The 24,673-nt window shown below is 45.6% G+C and overlaps 1 protein-coding gene across 4 annotated transcripts; it reads left to right on the forward strand.

The window, feature by feature from the left end:
• Window positions 1–277: 277 nt before the first annotated feature.
• IDNK (IDNK gluconokinase) lies at window positions 278–23,084 on the forward strand. 4 transcript variants are annotated; one of them, XM_030567168.1, is made up of 5 exons: window positions 278–322; window positions 9,185–9,215; window positions 9,625–9,711; window positions 20,025–20,068; window positions 22,028–23,084. In XM_030567168.1, the coding sequence occupies exons 3-5, from the start codon at window positions 9,682–9,684 to the stop codon at window positions 22,404–22,406; spliced, it is 453 nt and encodes a 150-aa protein (XP_030423028.1). In that variant the 5' UTR covers window positions 278–322; window positions 9,185–9,215; window positions 9,625–9,681; the 3' UTR covers window positions 22,407–23,084. The 4 variants fall into 4 exon arrangements, with proteins under 4 accessions (XP_030423028.1, XP_030423026.1, XP_030423027.1 ...); XM_030567166.1 differs by lacking the exon at window positions 278–322 and adding an exon at window positions 331–400; XM_030567167.1 differs by lacking the exon at window positions 278–322 and adding an exon at window positions 372–404.
• Window positions 23,085–24,673: the final 1,589 nt, after the last annotated feature.

The following is a 24,673-nucleotide window of genomic DNA, read 5'->3' on the forward strand; positions in this document are numbered from 1 at the left end:
GTTCATTCGCTCTGGGACACCTGGCACTGTTGGAAGACAGTTAGACAGGATACTGGGCTACATGGACCTTGGTCTGACCCAGCAGGGCCATTCTTCTGTTCTTAGGGCAGAAGAACGGGACGGAAGCAGCTAACAGCCCAGTGCAAGGTCAGGGCTGCAGCCTGAACTCTAGCTTGGCCCCACGCTCGCACGGAGCAGCAAAGCACAACCCTCCTAGGCAGCGAAAGGCCGCGGTGCCTCTTCAGGGACAGAGCCGGAGGCGGGGCGGGGCGGGGCGGACAGAACGTGAAGGCGGCAGGGGCTGGGCACAGAGGAGGAGCAGGTGCGCGGCGGCTGCTGCTGCTGCTGGGCTTGGCATGGTGCTGCTGCTGGTGGTGATGGGAGTGAGCGGCTCGGGGAAGTAGGTACTTTCCCCTCCCCGGGGCCCCAAGCGGGCTGCCCCAGGCACCGGAGCCCCTGCGGGGGAAGCTCCTCGCCTGGACGGCTCCTTCCGGGTCCCTCCCTGCGGGCGGGGGGCGGGCTCGGCTCGGCTCCCCCGCGTGTCTTGTCCCGGGCTTGGCCTGAGGAAAGCGGGTGGCCCCGCTGCAGGGTCTCAGCCTGCCCGCTCCTGGGCCTGGGCCAGGGCCAGGTCTGCCGGACAAGCCGGGCCCCTTCAGGCTGCAGCTCCAGGGCTCCCAGCGTTGCCCTGGCCGACAGGGAATTAGCTGTGCAGTAACCAGGAGACTGGTTGCTTTGCCCTCAGTACCACGCGCCTTTTAAAGGGGCATTTCCTCCTGTCTGCAAAGGGCAAAAATCTTCTGAAACCTGCGCTGTTGCAGGGGCTCTGGGACAACAACTGAAGACAACCCGAAGGCGGCCTGTGCTGTGGTGCCTCTCTTGCGAGGGCACTTTTCAGTAGTTTGTGCTTTTTCGTTCTTCAGAAGGGCAAAACGAAACCACAGGTGCTCTAAGGAGCCTTTGGTGTTTTACACCCACACAAGTATGGAGGCGACTCAGGCACCTCATTACAGTCAGAAGATACTAGTTTCTGTGAGCCCAAGTTGCCTAGGAACCAGACTAGCTTTGTGTAATTTTCACATGCTAGGTTATGGTACACCTTGCGTGCACTATTAGTGGATTTTGTTTAATTGAGTGAAGAGTTGTTACTGAGGGAAGGGTGGCTTTATATTCAGTTTCTTCTGTTTTATAGCTATGTAAACAATTTAAAAAACTAGCTCATGAATAACAAATACACACAAGTGAGGAGTTAGGCTAAAGTTTCCCTTTTGTTTCCTGATATTTCAGCACACATCAGAAACTGTTCAGGTAGCTAGCTACCCATTATGCACTGCGGGGCTTAGTAGAGATAACACTCTCATTTAATTGCTCTTGTTGGGTTAGAATAGACCTTTGACTGTTTAACTCAACTTGTATCTACTTTGCTTTGTCGATGACAGCAGTGACACTGTGGTAGAGAGGGGATCTCAGATCGCAGGACAATGGGAGAAATCAGGTTTAGAGGGTTGAGCAGGGCCTAACTGACCAGTGTCCTCATTGCAGGAGTTGGAATGCTGAATTAGTTTTATCCTTTGCAGTTTACCTCAAAGCATAGAGATACCCATGTGCAGCTGTGGTTTCCCCCACTAAAGGGTTTGGAGGGTGACAACAGGTATGAAGCATTGGCAGCAAAGCTTCTGATTTAGTGACTGGGAAGCTTTTCCCTGGACTTGTAACTAAGTAAAAAGGACCAAATAACTTGGGACTCACAGCTGTGCTTGCTCCTGTCCACCTTTTTTTTTAATTTTTTCAAATGGCCTTAACAAGAACTTTCCACACTACTGTGACTCTTCTTAGCTTGAGCAGCAAAGAATCCTGTGGCACCCTATAGACTAACAGACGTTTTGGAGCATGAACTTTTGTGAGTGAATACCCACTTCATCAGATGCATGTAGTGGAAATTTCCAGGGGCAGGTATATATATGTAAGCAAGCTAGAGATAATGAGGTTAGCTCAATCAGGAAGGATGAGGCCCTCCCTGTTCTAGCAACTGAGGTGTGAAAACCAAGGGAGGAGAAACTGGTTTTGTAGTTGGCAAGCCATTCACAGTCTTTGTTTAATCCTGAGCTGATGGTATCAAATTTGCAGATGAACTGAAGCTCAGCAGTTTCTCTTTGAAGTCTGGTCCTGAAGTTTTTTTACTGCAGAATGGCCACCTTAAGGTCTGCTATAGTGTGGCCAGGGAGGTTGAAGTGTTCTCCTACAAGTTTTTGTATATTGCCATTCCTAATATCTGATTTGTATCCATTTATCCTTTTCCGTAGGCACTGTCCAGTTTGTCCAATGTACATAGCAGAGGGGCATTGCTGGCATATGATGGCGTATATTACATTGGTGGACATGCAGGTGAATGATCAGGTGATGGTGTGGCTGATCTGGTTAGGTCCTGTGATGGTGTCGCTGGTGTAGATATGTGGGCAGAGTTGGCATCGAGGTTTGTTGCATGGATTGGTTCCTGAGCTAGAGTTACTATGATGCGATGTGCAGTTACTGGTGAGAATATGTTTCAGGTTGGCAGGTTGTCTGTGGGCGAGGACGGGCCTGCCACCCAAGGCCTGTGAAAGTGTGGGATCATTGTCCAGGATGGGTTGTAGATCCCTGATGATGAGTTGGAGGGGTTTTAGCTGGGGACTGTATGTTATGGTCAGTGAAGTCCTGTTAGTTGGTTTCTTTCTTGGATTTGTCTTGCAGTAGGAGGCTTCTGGGTACACGTCTGGCTCTGTTGATCTGTTTCCTTATTTCCTCGTGCGGGTATTGTAGTTTTGAGAATGCTTGGTGGAGATTTTGTAGGTGTTGGTTTCTGTCTGAAGGGTTAGAGCAGATGCGGTTGTACCTCAGTGCTTGGCTGTAGACAATGGATCGTGTGATGTGCCCGGGATGGAAGCTGGAGGCATGAAGGTAGGCATAGCGGTCGGTAGGTTTTCAGTATGGGGGGTGTTAATGTGACCATCACTTATTTGCACTGTGGTGTCTAGGAAGTAGACCTCCCGTGTAGATTGGTCCAGGCTGAGGTTGATGGTGGGGGTGGAAGCTGTTGAAATCCTGGTGGAATTTTTCCAGAGTCTCCTTCCCCTGGGTCCAGATGATGAAGATGTCATCAATGTAGCGTAGGCAGAGAAGGGGCGTGAGTGGACGAGAGCTGAGGAAGCGTTGTTCCAGGTCGGCCATAAAAATATTGGCATATTGTGGGGCCATGCTGGTGCTCATAGCAGTGCCACTGATCTGGAGATATGTTGTCATCAAATTTGAAATAGTTGTGTGTGAGGATAAAGGCACAGAGCTCAGCAGCCAGTTGTGCTGTGGCATCATCAGGGATACTGTTCCTGACAGCTTGTATTCCATCTGTGTGTGGGATGTTTGTGTAGAGAGCCTCTACATCCATGGCTAGGCTGGTGTTTTCTGGAAGGTCACCAATGCATTGTAGTTTCCTCAGGAAATCAGTGGTCTCACGGAGATAGCTGGGAGTGCTGGTGGCATAGGGTCTGAGTAGAGAGTCCACATATCCAGACAGTCCTTCAGTGAGAGTGCCAATACCCGAGATGATGGGGTATCCAGGATTTCCGGATTTGTGGATCTTGGGTAGTAGATAGAATAACCCTGGTCGGAGCTCTAAGGGTATGTCGATTTGTTCCGGTGTTAGTGTAGAGAGTGTCCTGAGTAGATGATGCAGTTTCTTAGTGTATTCCTCTGTGGGATCTGAGGGAAGTGGCCTGTAGAATTTGGTATTGGAGAGTTGTCTGGCAGCCTCCTTTTGGTAGTCAGACCTGTTCATGATGACAACAGCACCTCCTTTATCAGCCTCTTTGATTATAATGTCAGGGTGGTTTCTGAGGCTGTGGATGGCAGCTAAAACCCCTCCAACGCATCATCAGGGATCTACAACCCATCCTGGACAATGATCCCACAGGCCTTGGGTGGCAGACCAGTGCTCGCCCACAGACAACCTGCCAACCTGAAACATATTCTCACCAGTAACTGCACACCGCACCATAGTAACTCTAGCTCAGGAACCAATCCATGCAACAAACCTCGATGCCAACTCTGCCCACATATCTACACCAGCAACACCATCACAGGACCTAACCTGATCAGCTACACCATCACCGATTCATTCACCTGCATGTCCACCAATGTAATATAAACCATCATATGCCAGCAATGCCCATCTGCTATGTACAACAGCCAAACTGGACAGTCTCTACGGAAAAGGATAAATGGACACAAATCAGATATTAGGAATGGCAATATACAAAAACCTGTAGGAGAACACTTCAACCTCCCTGGCCACACTATAGCAGACCTTAAGGTGGCCATTCTGCAGTAAAAAAACTTCAGGACCAGACTTCAAAGAGAAACTGCTGAGCTTCAGTTCATCTGCAAATTTGACACCATCAGCTCAGGATTAAACAAAGACTGTGAATGGCTTGCCAACTACAAAACCAGTTTCTCCTCCCTTGGTTTTCACACCTCAGTTGCTAGAACAGGGAGGGCCTCATCCTCCCTGATGGAACTAACTTCATTATCTCTAGCTTGCTTACATATATATACCTTCCCCTGGAAATTTCCACTACATGCATCTGATGAAGTGGGTATTCACTCACGAAAGCTCATGCTCCAAAACGTCTGTTAGTCTGTAGGGTGCCACAGGATTCTTTGCTGCTTTTACAGATCCAGACTAACACGGCTACCCCTCTGATACTTGTTAGCTTGAAAAGAACTTGGAGAACACTCTTTTCAGAATGAACCAGGATTTGTCTTGACTGGGATAAAAGGTGTGTTATTAGAACATGTTAGCTCAAGAGTTCTCAGACTAGGGGTCGGGACCCCTCAGGGGGTCATGAGATTATTACATGGGGGTCATGAGCTGTCAGCCTCCACCCCAAACCCTGCTTTGCCTCCAGCATTTATAATGGTGTTAAATCTATTTTTTTAAAGTGTTTTTTAATTTATAAGGGAGGGGGTCACACTCAGAGGTTTTCTATATGAAAGGGGTCACCAGTACACTGTGAGAACCACTGTTTTAGTTAGAATCTTAGGAACTTCTGAAGAACTAGAAAAGAGACAAGAGTGTAACTTGTAGAATAATAAATTCTTATTCTTCTATGGAGAGGTTAAAAAGAGCAGAAAGGAATCAAAAGAGGAAAACTAAGGTATATGATTAAAAGTGGTACAAAGGTGAATATCACAAACCAGTATATGACAGATTTAAGAACATCAAACAAAGCAGAGAAAGGGTGAGGAAGAAACAGGAGGAAAAACTTTTTTCGCTGAGAATAATTAATGCTTAGAATGGACTAGTAAAGGCAGCAACACAAACAGGTGGTATTAACACACCCCAAAAAAGCATTAGTTACTTTAAAAAAAAATCATGTACTATATCAGTGATCCCCAAACTTTTTACCTCAACACCCACTGCCCCCAGCTCTGTCTGCGTCCCCGCCCAAGCTGGGTCTGGAAGCAGGGTTGTGGCTCCAGGAGGCAGGGACACAGCAGGGATAAGGAGGCCGAGGCTGGGGGTTAGCGTGGCTGCCAGCGCATTGGGAGTGGAGCCTCAGAGCAGAGTTCTGGGCCTGGCAGCTGGGGCACAGGGCCAGGGACATGCTGGCTGCTGCTTCCTGCCACCACTTCCCACAGCTCCCATTTGCTGGGAATGGCAAACCGCAGCCACTGGGAGCTGCGGGTGGCTGTGCCTGCAGACGGTCAATGTAAACAAACTTTTGCTGCATGCCAGTGGATTACCCTGATGGGTCGTGGGTTGCCCACCACTGGATTAGACCATCTGGTATTCCCAGGCCTCTATCCAACATCTCTTAGAATCATAAAAAGTTAGAGATTAAAGAGATTGGGTTATCTCACTCTGGAAGTTATCATTAAAATGTATCAGCCCAGAGACCGCTCCATCTTTTACCATGAAGTAAGAAAATGACTAATATTTCATCCACAGATCAAAATTACTTTTCCAGGCCAAGGACATGTAATGAGTTTATCTGGTCCACCCCCCTGGGAAATGCACAATTATTCCTTATAGTGGTTTATCCAGTTTAGTTAGTGCCACACAAATAAAGTTATCAATGAGGTTTCCACCACATCCTTTAGCAGGTTAGTCCATCGTCTGATTTCTTCCTCCAGGATGAAAGTGTTTTTCTGATTCCCAGGATAAATTTCTTCGTGCTCAGTTTCATCTTAGTATTCCTAATTATATACTCTTGAATTATTTCCCTTATATTTAATGTGGATGCATAGGTTTCACAATATGGTTGGCATTTAACTCCTCAATAATCCAACTCCGCATAGATACAATCACCCAGTCATTTAGAATGAGGCCCTCAGCACATGACCTCAGTCAAAAAATAATCATGTCTTTACATGCTGCAGCTTCTGTTGATCTAAAAGTTAAAAGCATCTTGTGATGGGTGAAACACTGGTGGAAGTCATTGCCAAACGGATGTAACCAAAGACGACAACTGACTGCTTTTCAAATAAAACAAGTGTGGCTGCAACTTTCGAAGTTTTACCAGGAGCCCTGCTGTTTCTAAAATCTTAATTTAGGATAACTTTTAAGAACTTGCAATAGTGAGTCAAATTCTTTTTAATAGCTTGAATGATAATAGCTGTGTTGTGTTTAAACTTAATGTCAGATATTATTGTTTCCAATAGTACCCACAATGTGCTAGCTGCTGTACAAACACAAAGGCTAAACCCCATGCCCTAAAGGGCTAGAGTATGTCACATTATTATATTCTGAATATAAAGAAAATTCATTATTAGCCTAGGCTACTACATGACCAGCTAAAATGAAGCTAAAAGGTGTTAGCCTGGATCTACACCAGGAGAAGGGTCAAGTTTAGATCAGGACTAGCTAGCATGTGTTAGCTAAGCCCTACCTAAACTTGACTATTTTTCCTAGTCAAGACAAAGACTGAGGCCATGTCTACATCTAAAATTTTGCAGCGCTGGTTGTTACAGCTGTATTAGTACAGCTGTATAGGGCCAGCGCTGCAGAGTGGCCACACTTACAGCAACCAGCGCTGCAAGTGGTGTTAGATGTGGCCACGCTGCAGCGCTGTTGGGCAGCTTCAAGGGGGGTTCCGGGAACGCGAGAGCAAACCGGGAAAGGAGACCAGCTTCGCCGCGGTTTGCTCTCACGTTCCCGGAGCCACCTAGCAAACCGCAGGGAAGGAGACCTGCTTGTTTGGGGTTCCGGGAACGAGAGAGCAAACCGGGAAAGGAGACCAGCTTCGCCGCGGTTTGCTCTCGCGTTCCTGGAGCCACCTAGCAAACCGCAGGGAAGGAGACCTGCTTGCTCGGGGTTCCGGGAACGAGAGAGCAAACCGGGAAAGGAGACCAGCTTCGCCGCGGTTTGCTCTCGCGTTCCCGGAGCCACCCAGCAAACCGCAGGGAAGGAGACCTGCTTGCTCGGGGTTCCGGGAACGAGAGAGCAAACCGGGAAAGGAGACCAGCTTCGCCGCGGTTTGCTCTCGCGTTCCCGGAGCCACCCAGCAAACCGCAGGGAAGGAGACCTGGTTGCTCGGGGTTCCGGGAACGAGAGAGCAAACCGGGAAAGGAGACCAGCTTGATTACCAGAGGCTTCCTCCTTCCACGGAGGTCAAGAAAAGCGCTGGTAAGTGTCTACATCGGATTACCAGCGCTGGATCACCAGCGCTGGATCCTCTACACCCGAGACAAAATGGGAGTACGGCAAGCGCTGCAAACAGGGAGTTGCAGCGCTGGTGATGCCCTGCAGATGTGTACACCTTCAAAGTTGCAGCGCTGTAACTCCCTCACCAGCGCTGCAACTTTCTGATGTAGACAAGCCCTTAGGTGCCAGACAACATACATAAGTGTTCTATTTTGTGCTAGGCAGGGGGCATGACTGATGCCTTCAATAGCACTTTTCAGCCCCCATGGGACACTGTGCACCCACTGCAGATAACTGAAATCAAGCAATGAATACAATGTATGTAATCTGTCATATGTTCTGTTTGTTCAGCACCTAGCACAATAGGGTCTGGTCCATGACTGGGGCTCCTACATGCTGTGTAATAAAGGTAATAAATAAACTAATCATAATAGGAATGCGGCTGAATATGTTGCCGCTGTGCATCCTGCCCATTAAGCTTACAAAGGCAGAATGGTTCAGGGAACTTTGTTGATCCCTTCAAGTTTACTCCCCTCCACCAACCTAATTTCATTCCTGTTGTTTTAATAATAGACTTTCCCAGTTACAGCTATATATTCACCAGCACCTACCATTCTTTAAAAAATATAATTTAATAATATTGGGTGTGGGGTGAGTTAAGAGGTGGTAGTTGTACTTGTGTGTTAAAGTGAAGCGCTCATCAGTTTGGTCTCATGCCACAGAATGCTTAACTGCATATTGTTGCTTGCTGATGTGCTGTATCTTTGCTAAAATTCAGGTATAACTAAGGCCAGTCTAATTTATTCACTACAGACTATTATAGACAATATTGCTGGTAGATGCCATGTTTGCATATCCTCAGCCTTTTAAATATTACCAGACCAGAATATTATCAAGTAATCTTAATTGAATTTCTGGTTTTCCCACTTACAGTTGAATAATTCCCACTCTCCTCCCCTTTCCTTTCTCTGCCTGACACAGTGACCAAAGTTTTATTGGGGTTTTTTTAGTTGAAAGTGTTTTTTTTCTTTTCTTTTTTTTACGGGTACAGCTAACCATACATATTGGGGAAGAGGAGGAAAAAAGTATGAAGAGGCAAAAGCTGCCTACAATTTACAGCCCTGATAGAATCTCTGGCTTGATTTTATATGTGTAAGGATTTATCCTCACAGCAGATTATACTTATTCTTTTTATATGTGGTAATTGAGTGTATATGAACATCCACTTTGTGCTGATGTTATTATTTCTGACCACTTATGATTTGGAAACGTCAGGATTTTGGGGACAGAAGGGGATTTATACTTTACTCTGAAGCATATGAATCTGGCTAAAGCTAGAGACCGGATGAAGAACTAGACAGCCCATTTGTTTGAGGTACTGTGGCAATTACTACATTCCTATGACCTGTTCCATCCCAAGAAGGAGAGAGAACACCTCATGTCATTTTAAGGGGAAGTTAAAATTATGAAGTAATGTTTATATAGTGCTCTCCCTGTGTTCTCTTACAGATCAACTGTTGGGTCGCATCTGGCAACTAAGGTATGGTATTTTCTAACTATACTGGTTTCATTGTAATTTTACATAGGATTTTCTTCACTTCTAGCAAGTCATTGTTAGCTAAATTATAAATCTTATGTCATATGTAAATATTACCAATTTGTGAATAGTTGAATCTGTTCTGACTGAGTCAGGCATGGATGAATATAATTATATAGTGCAGTGTGAATTTGACTTATCAACAAACATGGTATATTGACTTGATATTTTCTTCCTCTTGATTATACCTTATATTTCTGGGAAGTGTCATTATGTAGATAGTGAGATTCATAGTGGGGTGCAGAAGTCCTACATGTATTCCACAACTGTACTTGCCAAAGTGTTCTTAATAAACTAGTGAGTTACCATGAGCTAGTTTGTTTATGCTAAATTATGTATAACTTTTTCTTAGCTGGGATGGAAATTCTATGACGCTGATGAGTATCATCCTACAGAGAACATAAAGAAAATGGCACAAGGAATACCACTAAATGACCAGGTAGTTATGCTGTATATAATCCCAAAAGCAGAGAAGTCAACATATGTTTACCTTTCTAAGCATTGACATATCTTTTTACAGTGAGTTATGATTAGCTTTACTGCTTCCTGGCCCATTGATTCTGAACCCAGGCTGAGTTTGCAGGGCTGGTGTTAAGTTAGGGGAATTATTTTTTACTTGTAAACTATTAGTTATGTCAAATTATTTGAGTGTCCCCCAAAATATTCTTAGTGCCTCACAAAACCAGAAGAGACACTATAAGGTGCTGGTCTGTCTCCAGGCCCCAAAGGAGCTCTGTCACAGCCAGAATCTCCTTCTAAGCACAGTTTTATTTCCCAAACATAGGTTAAAAAAACCCACAACAAAAAACAGTTCTTTGGCCCTTCCTAGAGTGGGAGTTATAGCCTCCCAGGAGATTTTCCCCCCTTTGCCTCTGTCACTCCCTGCTGCTTCAGGGAGTGCTGCAGAATTCTTCCTTGCCGTTTATGCAGGGCACCACCACCCACAGCTTTCTCCCTGGAGGCCCACAGGTTTTCACTGCCTCATCCTGAATGTGGGGTGGGGTAATAAATTCCTCCCTCCTCCAGCTGCTGATCCCTTTCCTTACTGAAAGTCTGACTCTTTATAGCCCCAGGTGCTGTCCCACCTTCCTAACTGGCCAAACTGGGAGCACTTGTTCTGGCACTATGGCCTGGGACCTGCTTCATTTAAAGGGGCCAGACCCCTGGCAAAGACACTCTTTGATCATTAGAGTTTACATAACTGGTATGTGACATGATAAATTAGGGTAATAAACAGAAAAAAAAAAAAAGGAGCAAGGGAAGAGGAAGAACAAGGGTGACAGTAGGATCAATTACTCAGTAAGGGAGGCACATGCCTTGATGGCTGTTATTGGCTTGGGATGGGATTATGAAATGCGCTCAGCATTGGCCAAATTTTTCTCCCATCAAGGTATTTAGTTCAGTTCCACCCTTACATTATCCTTCCCCTCTCAGATGAGATGGCAAGAGCAGCTTGTAGGACGGATTTGAAGGGGGCAGAAGACATGGCTTGGATAATAATTTGGGGGAAAGCACTCCAGGCATAAAAGTCAGCGTGAAAGGAAACCTGGAAACATGTGAGAGGAGACAAGAAGGTTATTAAGACTGGCATCATTCATTATTAGCAAAGCAGAGGGTTGACGGTTGCTCCGCAGGGGCAACTACTCAAAGAGGATTTAAGATGGATATAGCACCAGTTTGTTGAACACCTTAGATTCCAGATCAAAGCTGCCTACATCGACACAGCCACGTCTTTCACACCCAGTGTGTAAGGTGTACCAGGTGGAAGGTTGGCAATGATTACTGCAGAATTAAGATTACCTGGCTGATTTTGCTGTGTAATGACATTTGTATTTTCTGGGAAAGTTAGTGTTCCTAAATGTCCCCCCCCACCCCCAATCCCTGCCCTACGTGATAAACATTTACAACCTTATCCCCAGTTTAAAAAGCTTGGTGGTGGTTTGTTTGTTTTTCCCTCTTTTTTGCCCTTTGGAATTTTATAACATTTGTCCCAGAGAAAGATAAATACTCATCCTTGCAAACAAGATACACACCCAAATGGGAGGCATGTGAGGGAAAAATGGGATCAGCAGAAATTCACTCTACCTGCCTATACACGCATTCAAACAATTAGTTACCTACTCACAAGCATAAATGAAGCATACACAGGCCATGTCTACATCTAAAATTTTGCAGCGCTGGTTGTTACAGCTGTATTAGTACAGCTGTATAGGGCCAGCGCTGCAGAGTGGCCACACTTACAGCAACCAGCGCTGCAAGTGGTGTTAGATGTGGCCACACTGCAGCGCTGTTGGGCGGCTTCAAGGGGGGTTCCGGGACGAGAGAGCAAACCGGGAAAGGAAACCAGCTTCGCCGCGGTTTGCTCTCTCGGTCCCGGAGCCACCCAGCAAACCGCAGGGAAGGAGACCTGCTTGCTCGGGGTTCCGGGACCGAGAGAGCAAACTGGGAACGCCGCGGTTTGCTCTCTCGGTCCCGGAGCCAGCCAGCAAACCGCAGGGAAGGAGACCTGCTTGCTCGGGGTTCCGGGACCGAGAGAGCAAACCGGGAACGCCGCGGTTTGCTCTCTCGGTCCCGGAGCCAGCCAGCAAACCGCAGGGAAGGAGACCTGCTTGCTCGGGGTTCCGGGACCGAGAGAGCAAACCGGGAACGCCGCGGTTTGCTCTCTCGGTCCCGGAGCCAGCCAGCAAACCGCAGGGAAGGAGACCTGCTTGCTCGGGGTTCCGGGACCGAGAGAGCAAACCGGGAACGCCGCGGTTTGCTCTCTCGGTCCCGGAGCCAGCCAGCAAACCGCAGGGAAGGAGACCTGCTTGCTCGGGGTTCCGGGACCGAGAGAGCAAACCGCGGCGAAGCTGGTTTCCTTTCCCGGTTTGCTCTCTCGGTCCCGGAACCCCGAGCAAGCAGGTCTCCTTCCCTGCGGTTTGCTGGGTGGCTCCGGGACCGAGAGAGCAAACCGGGAAAGGAAACCAGCTTGATTACCAGAGGCTTCCTCCTTCCACGGAGGTCAAGAAAAGCGCTGGTAACTGTCTACATTGGATTACCAGCGCTGGATCACCAGCGCTGGATCCTCTACACCCGAGACAAAACGGGAGTACGGCCAGCGCTGCAAACAGGGAGTTGCAGCGCTGGTGGTGCCCTGCAGATGTGTACACCTTCAAAGTTGCAGCGCTGTAACTCCCTCACCAGCGCTGCAACTTTCTGATGTAGACAAGCCCACAGACTATTAAGCCCCATTCTGTAAGCTGAGCCACTTGGATGGACCCTAGCACCTGTGAAGAGCTTTACAGAGTTCATTGGAAGTCTGCTCATATGGATCAGCTTGTAGGGTTAGGGCCTTAGGACTGATCTACAAAAGTAGTTAGGTGCCTAAACCCCAGATTTAGGTGACTAGGTCCCAGTTTTGGTTCCACTGCAATCAGGGCCGGCTCTAACTTTTTTGCTGCCCCAAGCAAAAAGAAGAGCACCGCCCTGCCGTACTCCCCCTGCGAGCTCCGCGCCGCCGAACCCCCCCAGCACCTATGAAAGCCCTGTCTCCCTGAGCACCATGCCGCCCAAAGCTTCCACCTCCCCCGAGTGCTGCGCCGCCCGAAGTCCCGCCCCCCTGAGCGCTGCACAAGCCCCCACCCCCTCTCCGAGTGCCGCGCTGCCTGAAGTCCTGCCCCCCAAGCGCCGCGCCGCCCTCACTCCCCCCCAAGCGCTGCACCGCCCAAAGCTCCGCCCCCCTGAGCGCCACACTGCCGAAACAAAAAAAAACCCCAAGCACCGCCCCGCCCCAAGGTGCTGCCCCAAGCATGTGCTTGATCGGCTGGTGCCTGGAGCTGGTCCTGACTGCAATCTACAAAACTCCTGCCAAACCTTGCAGGTACTTAAGCTCACTCAGCGCCTACATTTTTAAGGTAAAAAATGCCAAGTTTCTGCCTCCAAGCATGTGCACTCAAGCAGGAGATAGGTGTCTGGATGCCTAAAGTCCCAAAGTGATTCACAAATCGGAGGGAGATAGCTGTTCGTTCTCCTAAGTTGCTTGTGGGGCCAGGGCCCGTGCAACCATTTAGGCAGACTAGGCAGTTGCCTAGGGCGCCGAGATTTGAGGGCGCCAAAAAGCGCCCTCAAATTTTTTTTTAAATGGTTGAGCAGCTGCTGCTGCTGGGACAGAGAGGGAGTCTGAGCTGCCGCAGTCGTGCCTGCGGACGGACGGTCGGCTGCTCGCGCGGCTCCGGTGGACCGCCCGCATTCACCACTTATCACTGTTTGGAATGTTTAGTGTCCCCCTTAGAAATGCTAACAAACTTATTCAGCGAAGTTTTGATGTACTTGATGCATGCTATTAGATCGTCAATTAGGCATCAACGAGATAATTTAAGAGTAAATGTCTTTTTGTTTGAAGTACCACTGAACACACTAATCTGTCCATTGCCCCTTCCCTCCTGTGTTACTGCTTGAAGCAGAATCCTGGGTAACAGTAATGGGGATGCTGGATAAACCTTTTAAAATATTTCCCCTTTATAATGCCACATTTTTAATACAATTTTAAAATTAGATCCCATAATTTCTAGACATCGATTTTCCCGTTTGGACAATTAAATTGCAATTGTCGGCATGAACATCATTTTAAAGCTGGGTTTTGAAAATCTAATTTAACTTCAAAAATTAATGACCAAAAGATGGGCACGTGAAGTAAGGTAAAAGTAATTAACCGAGGGTCTAGCACTCACTCCCAACGCCGCAAAAGAGCTGAGGGATTTCCAAAGAACTCCGACACCACTACAGTGTATCATTCAAACGTGAGAACATAGTTACTACAGATAATCAATAATAAGTTACCTGGGTTGGAAATAGATCTTTATGGAAGGGAAAGCAGGAAACTTGTCTTATTTTGCTTCTAGATCCATTAAAATCATAACCAATGTTTTGGGGGAGGGGATGTGGGGAAGAAACTCTTTTCTCTACTAGGTTTGTTTATAGGCAGCTGAAAAGAAAAGTTAACCGGCTTTGCACAGAACTGAAACCTAAAGGTCTCTCTTCCCTCCTTCTCTACTCTGACCCCTCTGGGCTATTCCAAGTTAATTGTCATCTAATTGCCCAGCAAAGAAAGAGATAGTGGCAGCAATTAGGCATAGCCCCCACCAGTTCAGGAGTCATTAACACAGTACAAAGATATGCTGCATGCTTTACAGGCACCCAGGCCTAATGAGGGACTGGGAGCAAGAGGAGCAGGGCTGAGCCCCTAGGGAGTGAGCCGCAGAGAGCCAGTGCCCAGGAGGCTGAGAGGGCAAGGGGCTGCAGGGGCGTCCCCACTGCTATTTAAAATGCAGATCCCGCAGTGGTACCTCTCCATGGGACAGAGCCGGTTCCTCACAGAAGCTTCTGTCCAACAGCTCTTCCTTCTACAGCTGCTCTTTGTGCTCCAGCTCCATCCATGGCAGCTGAACCCCCTGTCCTGACTACAGCCAACCCCATATCCCCTGCCCTGCCTCCAGTCAGCCCCACACCCCTTCCCCTGCCTCCAGCCAGCCCCTCACCCCCTGCCCTACCCGCAGCCACCCCTGCTGCACCCCCTGCCCTGCCCACAGCCAGGCCCACCCCTCACTCCCTGCCCTGTCCATAGCCAGACCCACACCACCTGTCTGCAGCCCCTGCTGCAGCCCCTGCCCTGCCTGCAGCCAGCCCCACACCCCCTGCCCTGCCTGCAGCCAGCCCCACACCCCCTGCCCTGCACGCAGCCAGTCCCGCACCCCCTGTCTCCAGCCAACCCCACACCCCTTCTCCAACCAGCTTCGCATCCCCTGCCCTGCCCAGAGCCAGCCAGCCCCACACCCTGTCAGGTAATTCAATTATTTTAATTAAATATGTAGGCTAAATAATGAAATTAATACATTTTCAAGCTGAATATGTATTAATTCTAATGAACAATGCCACATTATGCAGTATTCATTTTTGAAAGTTTATAATAAGCAATGCTCTGGGAGGAGGGGTGGGGGCAGAGGGCACAAGGTGGAAGTTTCACCTAGGGCGCAAAATATCCTTGCACCGGCCCTGTGTGGGGCTTCCTTTTTTGTGTGGAGTGAGGCAGGCACCAAAGGTATTCCCTCAAAAAAATGCCTTAGGTGCCTACCTAAGCCACATGACTTCAGGCAGCAGGTTCCCATTCACAGATTATTTAGCAGAGCTAAAGGTATGGCTACACTTACAGCTGTACAGCGCTGGGAGTTATAGCTGTCTTCATACAGCTGTGCAGGGAAAGCGCTGCAGTGTGGCCACACTGACAGCTACCAGCGCTGCAGTGTGGCCACACTGACAGCTACCAGCGCTGCAGTGTGGCCACATTTGCAGCATTTGCAGAGCTGTTGGGAGTGGTGCATTGTGGGCAGCTATCCCAGCGTTCAAGTGGCTGCAACGTGCTTTTCAAAAGAGGGAGGTGGGGTGGAGTGTGACAGGAGCGTGGGGGAGACAGAGAGTGTAGATTTCTGGAGCTGACACTGGGTCAGCTCCCTGCCTTGCAAGTTCTAAGGACTGGAAGATACACAGTGCCTACCTTCAATCATTTTAAAAGTTCGACCCCTTCCCTCACCCCTCTCTTATTCACTAAATGCAAATTATGCACTCCTAAATAGCCTTCAGACCAGATAAGCAGCTGCTTCAAAACGGACTCCCCCCTCCTCCCTGCCGTGTTGCTTCTCTCCTCAAACAAACTGTGAACATTGCAAAGGAATCCCGCTGCCTGCCTCTGCTCGAGCAAACGAGCTGTGTTTGTTTTTTAGATAAGCAGCTCTGGGAGCCCGGAGTTCACAACAAAACAGCAAAGTGGCTGAACAGGCATTCTGGGATACCTCCGAATACCTCGGAGGCCAATTGCAGCGCTTTTGGTGGCCACACTTGCGGAGCAGCGCTGCATCACCAGCGCTTCAATCTTATACCCCAGGCAGAGCAGGAGTACAGCCAGCGCTGCAGCCAGGGAGATGCAGCGCTGGATGTGCCTTGCAAGTGTGGACGGTGAGTAAGCTGCAGCGCTGTAAACCCACCACCAGTGCTGCAACTCTCCAGTGTAGCCAAGCCCTAAGTGTCTCCCTGCAGCCTTGTCTTAGGCTGTAAGTGTAGCCATACCTTTAGCTCTGCTAAATAATCTGTGAATGGGAACTGTGTCTGAGAAGGGGTGGGGCTTAGCATACACCCATGTCCCCCCTTGGCTATCTTAGGTAGTTCCCCACCTAGTTTTCTGGCTTTTGTGGATCACATTGTAAAGCACTTATCTCTCCTCTTTCATTGTATAGGGAGTCTAGGTGCCTAATGAATGCTTTGTGGATTCAGTGTTGTTCCTGTGGTTTTCTAGTCACCATAATGCTCAGCATTGCAATACTTAAGTCCCTTTGTGGATCCAGGCCATCGTGTATATTCTGTGAAGTCAAACAGTTTTTCCTTAGTTACATACCTTAGCCTATGAAAGCTTATGCCCAAATAAATTTGTTAGTCTCTAAGGTGCCACAAGGACTTCTCGTTGTTTTTGTTAATACTAACAGACTTCTCGGTTGGAAGTAGTGTAGCTGTGGCCATGTCAGTCCCAGGATATTAGAGAGACCAGGTGGTAGGGTAGTATCTTTTATTGGACCAACTTCCATTGGTGACAGAGAGACAAGCTTTCAAGCAGCTGCTTCTGTGGGAAAAAGAGCTCTGTGTGGCTCAAAAGGGGCTTGTCTCTCTCACCAACAGAAGTTGGTCCAATAGAAAATAATTACTTCACCCACATTGTCCTCGTTGTTTTTGCTGATACAGACTAATGCAACTATCACTCTGAAAATTCTCTCTTGTGAGTTAGAAGTCCATTACCCACCACCTGCTGAAACAATTGCTATATAAACTCTTATTCCATACATTCCTCTTTAAAACTATGTTTCTTGCTCTGACCTGTCTGTACACCACAAATGGATCATCAAAAGCCTAATTTGAAAACAATACTTAACTAGCTTAATTTGACTGAGGTTTCAACATATGAGACTATTGACACCCAATACTTACCATACTTTAAACACGCCAATCCTTTGCCGTATTTAAAAACTCCAATCCGCTAAATACAGTAATACACAGGAATCCCTAGTGTATTACTGTGATCATATAATGAAGTTGCTAACTGTGTCATCACAAGTATTGCATCATAATAATTCACTTTATATTTTTGAAGTGTACCAATATATGAATGTTTTTCTTTTCCAATTTATTTTGTATTACTTAGGGTTTAGGGTTAAGCAGATAACAATATTAGTCTTATTCGTGATGATAGAATCTTGGAAATAAGCTACTTTGACACTTGAACAATTGAACTAATTCTTAAGTCCATTTTTGAGAAGCAGCCTGAACAAGTGAAGTGTACATAAACATACACCCCAGAAAGCAGTTCATCACATACAGGACTCTTATCTTAATGGCTTTACCTCACTCCACACCAGAGGTGTTTTTAATCAGTGTTCTGGTGCATCTTATTGCACTGTGGAACAAAGATAAGTCAAGATACAAAACATTTCAGCAGCAGAAAAATCAAATGGAAATAGAAGATCTTTGATATGATTAGGGCCCTACCAAATTCACAGTCCATTTTGGTCAATTTCATGGTGATAGGATTTTAAAAACTGTAAATTTCATTATTTTAGCTATTTAAATCTGAAATTTCATGGTGTTGTAACTGTAGGGGTCCTGACTTAAAAGGAGCTTGTGGTGGGGATTGCAAGATTATTATAGGGGGGTCACAGTATTGCCACCCTTACTTCTGTACTGTCTTCAGAGCTGGGCCTTTGGCCAGCAGCCCCTGCTCTTTGGCCACCCAGCTTTGAAGGCAGTGCAGAAGGAAGGGTGCCAAAACCATGGACACCCCCTCCACCTTATAGCTCCTTTTGTGGGTTGGGACCCCCAGGGCCTCAATTTGAGAAACGCAGGACTCCCCTGTGAAATCTGTATAGTATAGGGTAAAAGTATACAAAAGACCAGATTTCACAGAGGAGACCAGGTTTCACGGTCTGTGATGCGTTTTTCATAGAACAGCCAGAAATTGTTATGACTATTTTTGCACAAGGCAGAATTGTGATATTCTTGAAAGGAAGCATGGGTGCTGAAAAATGTTTCTAGACCCTTTTTATAAAACTTGAGTTAATGCTATGAAATTCACACAGGTTTGTGTCTAGTGTTTTCCAGCTGAAAGGCTTATACAGAGGCCTATAAATTCACTAGACAGATCAAACTGCCACATACTGCACTGACATATAATGTCGTGCAGGTGGTGTGTAGCTTTCCTGCACCATACCAGTCGTGAAATTATGGAGAGGCCTACCTGAAGGCACCCAGGCAGGAAAGTGTTTTGCAATGGATGAACAAGCTCCTTTGTTGTTTCCATGCTCTCATTTATTAAACTTACTTGTCCAACATGAGTTGGATGGAAAGGTGAAACCTGGGCATCCATATAATACTGAGCAGTTATGATAGAAGCAGCAGGAATCTTAAAGCTTGAATTGGATTACATTAAGAAAGCTGATCAGTCATTTTTATTGTATGTGCCAAGCTCATTTGAGATAGTGTAGTCAGAGGGCATTCCTTCAGCGAGCATAAATGTGGTTATGAGTGAGTTTTTGTGATTGCCATAGATGTAAATATGATGTAATTAACTTATCTGTGATAACTGAATTTAGGTCTGTTTTTGACTGTTTGAGAGAGTTCCTGAGAGCCTTATGAGTACATGTATCTGATCCAAAGCATTACACACATATACTAAGCTGTTAGGAGAAGTGTGGGGGGGGGAGGGAAATAACAGTTCCAGCTATTTTAGATGTGAAAACAGCTATGTGAGAATACATTTGCTGTTTAAATTGTCAAATAAAACAAGAGCTAATTTGGTTCTTTGAAAGGTTCACAATATGTCATATTAAACCTAAAACATACATTACTGCTACATGCAACTTCCATTGATTTTCCTTTTCCATCCTGTATATAAAATTCAAAGCACTTTAAAGTTTTCAGTGTAGATAAAAAATCTCCCCTCTCCATCCTCCATGAAGTGGTAGCAGTTCTGGATTAGAAAGGAAGAGGGGAGAAGGTGAAAATCTGTTTGCATGGTGCAACGTTACATTATTTATAAACTACATACTGAAGGAAGTAGGGGTCTTCTAGAAGAAATCTTATGTGATCATATCATTAGAGATGGGATCATAATGTATAGGCACAAGGGTAAGAATTAAAGTTGCACAAGCAACCTAACTGGTGTTTCTTAACTTTCAGTTGCTTGACTTTGCAACCTAAACAAAATACCTTATTTGTTTAGATGTGTAAAATATAGTATGTATACATACTGACAGGCATAAAGGCATCGATCTATTGCAGAATAGTATAGACTGAATTTTTAATTTATTCAGTTTTCACTTAATGGAAACAAATGTTAAGAATTCATATTCATTTGCTGTGTTTGGTGTTTTATTCTGTTCTGCTCCAGTAGTTTATTTTTTCAAGTAATGGGTTTACACAATTTAGATATGCTCTTGTTTTTGTAAATTTAAATGAAAAGTTGTATAAGTTAGCTTTGAATGTAGAAACAGATACTGGATCAGTTTGCTAATGTGCCTGCAGGGGAAAAATAGTTGGCCTATTTGCCTCCCCACACCAAAGAAGGATTGAAAGAGATTCACTCAGTTTTATATTTCAAGTTAAGTGCTACGTAGATGTTAAACAATTTAAAATGAAACTCCATAATACATACTTTCAGCTAATTTGTTTTGTTTCTAGGACAGGATTCCATGGCTTTGCAAATTACATGATATATTAATGAGGTAAGAGAACCTCTGACTTGCAGAGTGATTGCATCTGTAATGATTATTGGCTAAAGAGGTTTTTTTCAGTTGCATTAGTGGGGATAAGTATGTAGTATTGTAAAAATATTCTGGAGTCAATAAAACCATTCTGTAGTCATTAGTCTGTGAAATGCTTTAATACTTACAACAACAGTAAGGAAACACCTAATTGATGGAATTGTTTGGGGATGAGAGTTCTTTACCCGTTGTCTATACGAAGATATTTACATTACAAGAATCCAGTTCAGTAATAAGTTTGACACCAGTTAGGTCTGGAGGGCACACTGTATAAACTTAGGGCATTTTAGAAAATTTTGCCCAAGTGATTTCAAAGCATAAGTTCCATTGACTTTCAATGAGATTTAGGCTCTTAAGTACCTAAGTCACTTTTGAACATAGGATTAGGCTCCGAAGTCACTTACGTGTTTTAGAAAATTTTATCTTTAGTCACTTACCCCAGTTGACTCACTTGCCATTGAACTTTGCAAGATGTGCACTTCCTAAATAGTGTTCCTTGCTCAAATATTTAGACCTGTTAAAAATAATGCAAAAGTAATTTCATGAGGCTTGGGGGAGAGAAGAGTCAAACCTGGAACTTTAAATTTCTACATTTTAAATTTGCATGGGTTTATTCACAATAGCTATCACCCTCCTCTTCCCCCACAGACAATTACATACATTACAGTAACAAGTTGATGATCCCCATCAGTAAAGATAGGTCTGAACCAAAATCTGGATTTGGGTTTTGCAGCATTTACCCTTCTCTGCTTGTCAGTTGTATACTCAATATATTCTCCATCCTGATGATTAATTTAAGTATCTGGATGTGACAGAGACAGGAAAAAGGAGCTTTCACATTCCATGTATGTGCTGCTTCTCAGAGGGGCAGGAGGCTGCTGAGCTCCCTGGATTAAGCAAGGGATGTAGTTTCTTTTAAGAAGGGTAAGGGAGGACATGGAACTTAGAAATAATAGAATAACCTTGAAAGGGGTAGTCCCGCCTTAACCAAGAGTCAATGACTCTTACTGCAGCCTGCAAGTAACAGGGTCCAAACTGGCTATTTGCCTGTTGAATGTAAGTAACAGAATTGCTCATGTATAATAAAGGGCAGTAACATTAGTTTACTACTACATATAATGTGTTCACAATTTGACTGCAGAATATGAGTTTATTTATTTTTTTATTTTGCACATCTCAGTCATCAAACCTGTATGTTCATTTACGGTGTCTAATACCAAAACTAACTGGAAGGCAGGATATGGGATTTCCAGTGTAACAAACACCAATGCTATCTGGTTACCTGAAGCTTTAAAGGACTCTTGCCAGAGTAAAATGAAAGAATTACTCAAGTGTATTTATGTTAATTTCACTAAATCCAACCCTCCAGAGTAACTAGAGTTAGGATATATACAGAGTTCCCATTAATGTTAACAGTAGTATGGCTAATCCAAACTATTTAGTTCAAAATCTGAAAGTGGAACCGGTTAAGAAGTGTGTGTGTTGTTCAGGATAGAACTATACTCTAGACAGACCCTTATAGTCAGCATGTAGGTGGGGCAGGAGAGTGCCTCATGCTGTCCAACAACCATCCTTCTCAGCAATTAAGGAGCAATGCTGATGGCTCTCTCTTTCTTTGGAATCTAATTACGCTTCCACATTTGGGATGATGGGGGCCATTATGAAGGCTCCAGTATATGGAGATGTTAAAGGGACACTGAGTGAAATCATAGCTTTAAAAAGCAAGTGTCCTTACCTGTATTAGAGAGTTGACATCAGAGTCTCATTAAAATGAGGGAAGAATCCTTACACTTCTTTGTGAGGCCATGTTGGGTTGCCCACCTTACCATCTATTGAGAACAGTCAGTCAGTGTTTGAATACACCAAAAATGGGCGTGATATTATTAAGTTATTGCTACTGACATTTTCTTCTCTTAATAGAGAAGAGTCAGCTGGACAAAGTGTGATTCTAGCCTGTTCAGCTCTGAAGAAAATGTACAGACGCATATTAGTAAGTGGAGGGGATGCTGTGTATTCTAAAAGTGAACTGCTAGACTCTGCCACAGGGAAGGTCCTTTTTATCCATTTGGATGGATCTATGGAACTCATCACCAGCCGCCTGAACAAGAGGAGAGGACACTTCATGGCACCCGAACTACTACAATCTCAGTTTGATACACTGGAGCCTCCGTCAGCACCAGAAAACTTTATCACTGTTAGTCTAGAAAAGTCTGTTTCTGAAATAGTGTCTGAAATTGAGAAATCTCTTCACTTAGAGAAATGCTTTTCCACAGCAGTTTCTGAATTAGATGCACATTAATTCTTTTAACGATGTCATATTTGTGGAATAGCATTTTAGTTGCTTTCTCAAGTTAACTAGCATGGTTTGCAATATTAACTTAATTGGTTTAACATACTTTAAAGGGACTGGGACACTATTACTGATGTTTTCATTAAGATTTGATCAAACCTGGAGATACAATTTTCAGAAGTGAATGGCATTTGCCTAACTCTTTGTCCATTTAAATCACAGGTGAAACTCCCATTGGCTTTGATAGAAACAGGGGTAGGTCAACACCGCGTGCTTGTGACAATCCCACCCTAGGAATTTAGACAGAACATGAAAATCTCAATAAATTTAGCTTTAACTTTTTTTTCCTCCCAAAACACGGAAATTGGCCCCAGTCATCACTACTGACATTTAAGTGTTGAATGGACCCTTGAAAGGTGAACATCCTTTTAAGAGGAGGCAGAGTTCTCTAATAGTGCAGAGGGGTAGGAGCTGGGACAGCTGGGTTCAGGTCCCAACTCCACCATTAGCTCCATGCCTGATCTAGAACAGGTCACAACCTCGGTGTCTGTCCACATCTGTGAAAATATTTGCCGACCTCACAGAGGTATTGTGAGAGTTCATTGATTCTGACTTAAACACAGTGGGAGGAGAGAGCTGTGTAACTGCAACATAATATTCTACCTAAATCTTTAACAATAAACTAAGTAGCACTGTATTGACTGTGATTTAGTCTTTCATATGCACACAGTGAAACAGGAGAGAGAATGACTCAGACAATGAGGTATGATTTATGTACCACTGGGTTCAGCAGTTCAGAACAGATGAATGTTCTCTCTTCAGCTTGACTGGCAGGCAGCTGTTCAGTGTAACTTTTTCTGGCACCCTCCACCTGCTACTGCAATAGCCTCACTCTAGCCTCTACTACTCAAGCTGTATCACAAAGCATGACTTGCGCTGTAATAAAAATTCAGAGCTGGTGTGAGGAAGAGCAAGGGCGAAACTCCCCTAATAAGGAAGAATCTCACTTCAAGTAGGTGACTTGCACATTGCTCCTCACAGACACACATTCTTTGGATTTCGCAGATACATTCAAGCAATTCAGCATATTATTTTCAGTGTCCCTCTCAAACTGAGCCAGTGAATTAAGGTTTTGTTACAGTCGTTTAAAAATGTGCACACCAAAGGCCGTGCTCCCTGTTAGTTACATCTCAATTTAAGTACTCTGTTCTTAAAATCTTGTTTACTTTGGGCTTGTCTACATCAGAAAGTTGCAGCGCTGGTGCGGGAGTTACAGCGCTGCAACTTTGAAGGTGTACACATCTGCAGGGCACCACCAGCGCTGCAACTCCCTGTTTGCAGCGCTGGCCGTACTCCCGTTTTGTCTCGGGTGTAGAGGATCCAGCGCTGGTGATCCAGCGCTGGTAATCCAATGTAGACACTTACCAGCGCTTTTCTTGACCTCCGTGGAAGGAGGAAGCCTCTGGTAATCAAGCTGGTCTCCTTTCCCGGTTTGCTCTCTCGTTCCCGGAACCCCGAGCAAGCAGGTCTCCTTCCCTGCGGTTTGCAGGGTGGTTCGGGGAACGCGAGAGCAAACCGCGGCGAAGCTGGTCTCCTTTCCCGGTTTGCTCTCTCGTTCCCGGAACCCCGAGCAAGCAGGTCTCCTTCCCTGCGGTTTGCAGGGTGGCTCCGGGAACGCGAGAGCAAACCGCAGCGAAGCTGGTCTCCTTTCCCGGTTTGCTCTCTCGTTCCCGGAACCCCGAGCAAGCAGGTCTCCTTCCCTGCGGTTTGCTGGGTGGCTCCGGGAACGCGAGAGCAAACCGCGGCGAAGCTGGTCTCCTTTCCCGGTTTGCTCTCGCGTTCCCGGAACTCCCCTTGAAGCCGCCCAACAGCGCTGCAGTGTGGCCACATCTAACACCACTTGCAGCGCTGGTTGCTGTAAGTGTGGCCACTCTGCAGCGCTGGCCCTATACAGCTGTACTAATACAGCTGTAACAACCAGCGCTGCAAAATTTTAGATGTAGACATGGCCTTTCTCTTCAATTTGTAATGCTTTGTAGGTGTTAAAGTCCTTATTAAAGTTAAGACGATACAACTACAGCCTTGAGTAGTCTTAGCGGAGACAATGGACTCCTGTGTCAAGATATGCTCATACATATATGTGTTTACAGGATAAGGGCCTAGGACAGCTACATACAATCACTACTCTCAATCCAGTATATTCATCGCCAGTCTATTAAACAACAAAAACCCTCATTACAACAGGATAAAAAAATAGAGTCTACTTTCACATGTTA

Source organism: Gopherus evgoodei, chromosome 6 (assembly GCF_007399415.2).
Source record: "Gopherus evgoodei ecotype Sinaloan lineage chromosome 6, rGopEvg1_v1.p, whole genome shotgun sequence".
NCBI classification, from domain to species: domain Eukaryota; kingdom Metazoa; phylum Chordata; order Testudines; family Testudinidae; genus Gopherus; species Gopherus evgoodei.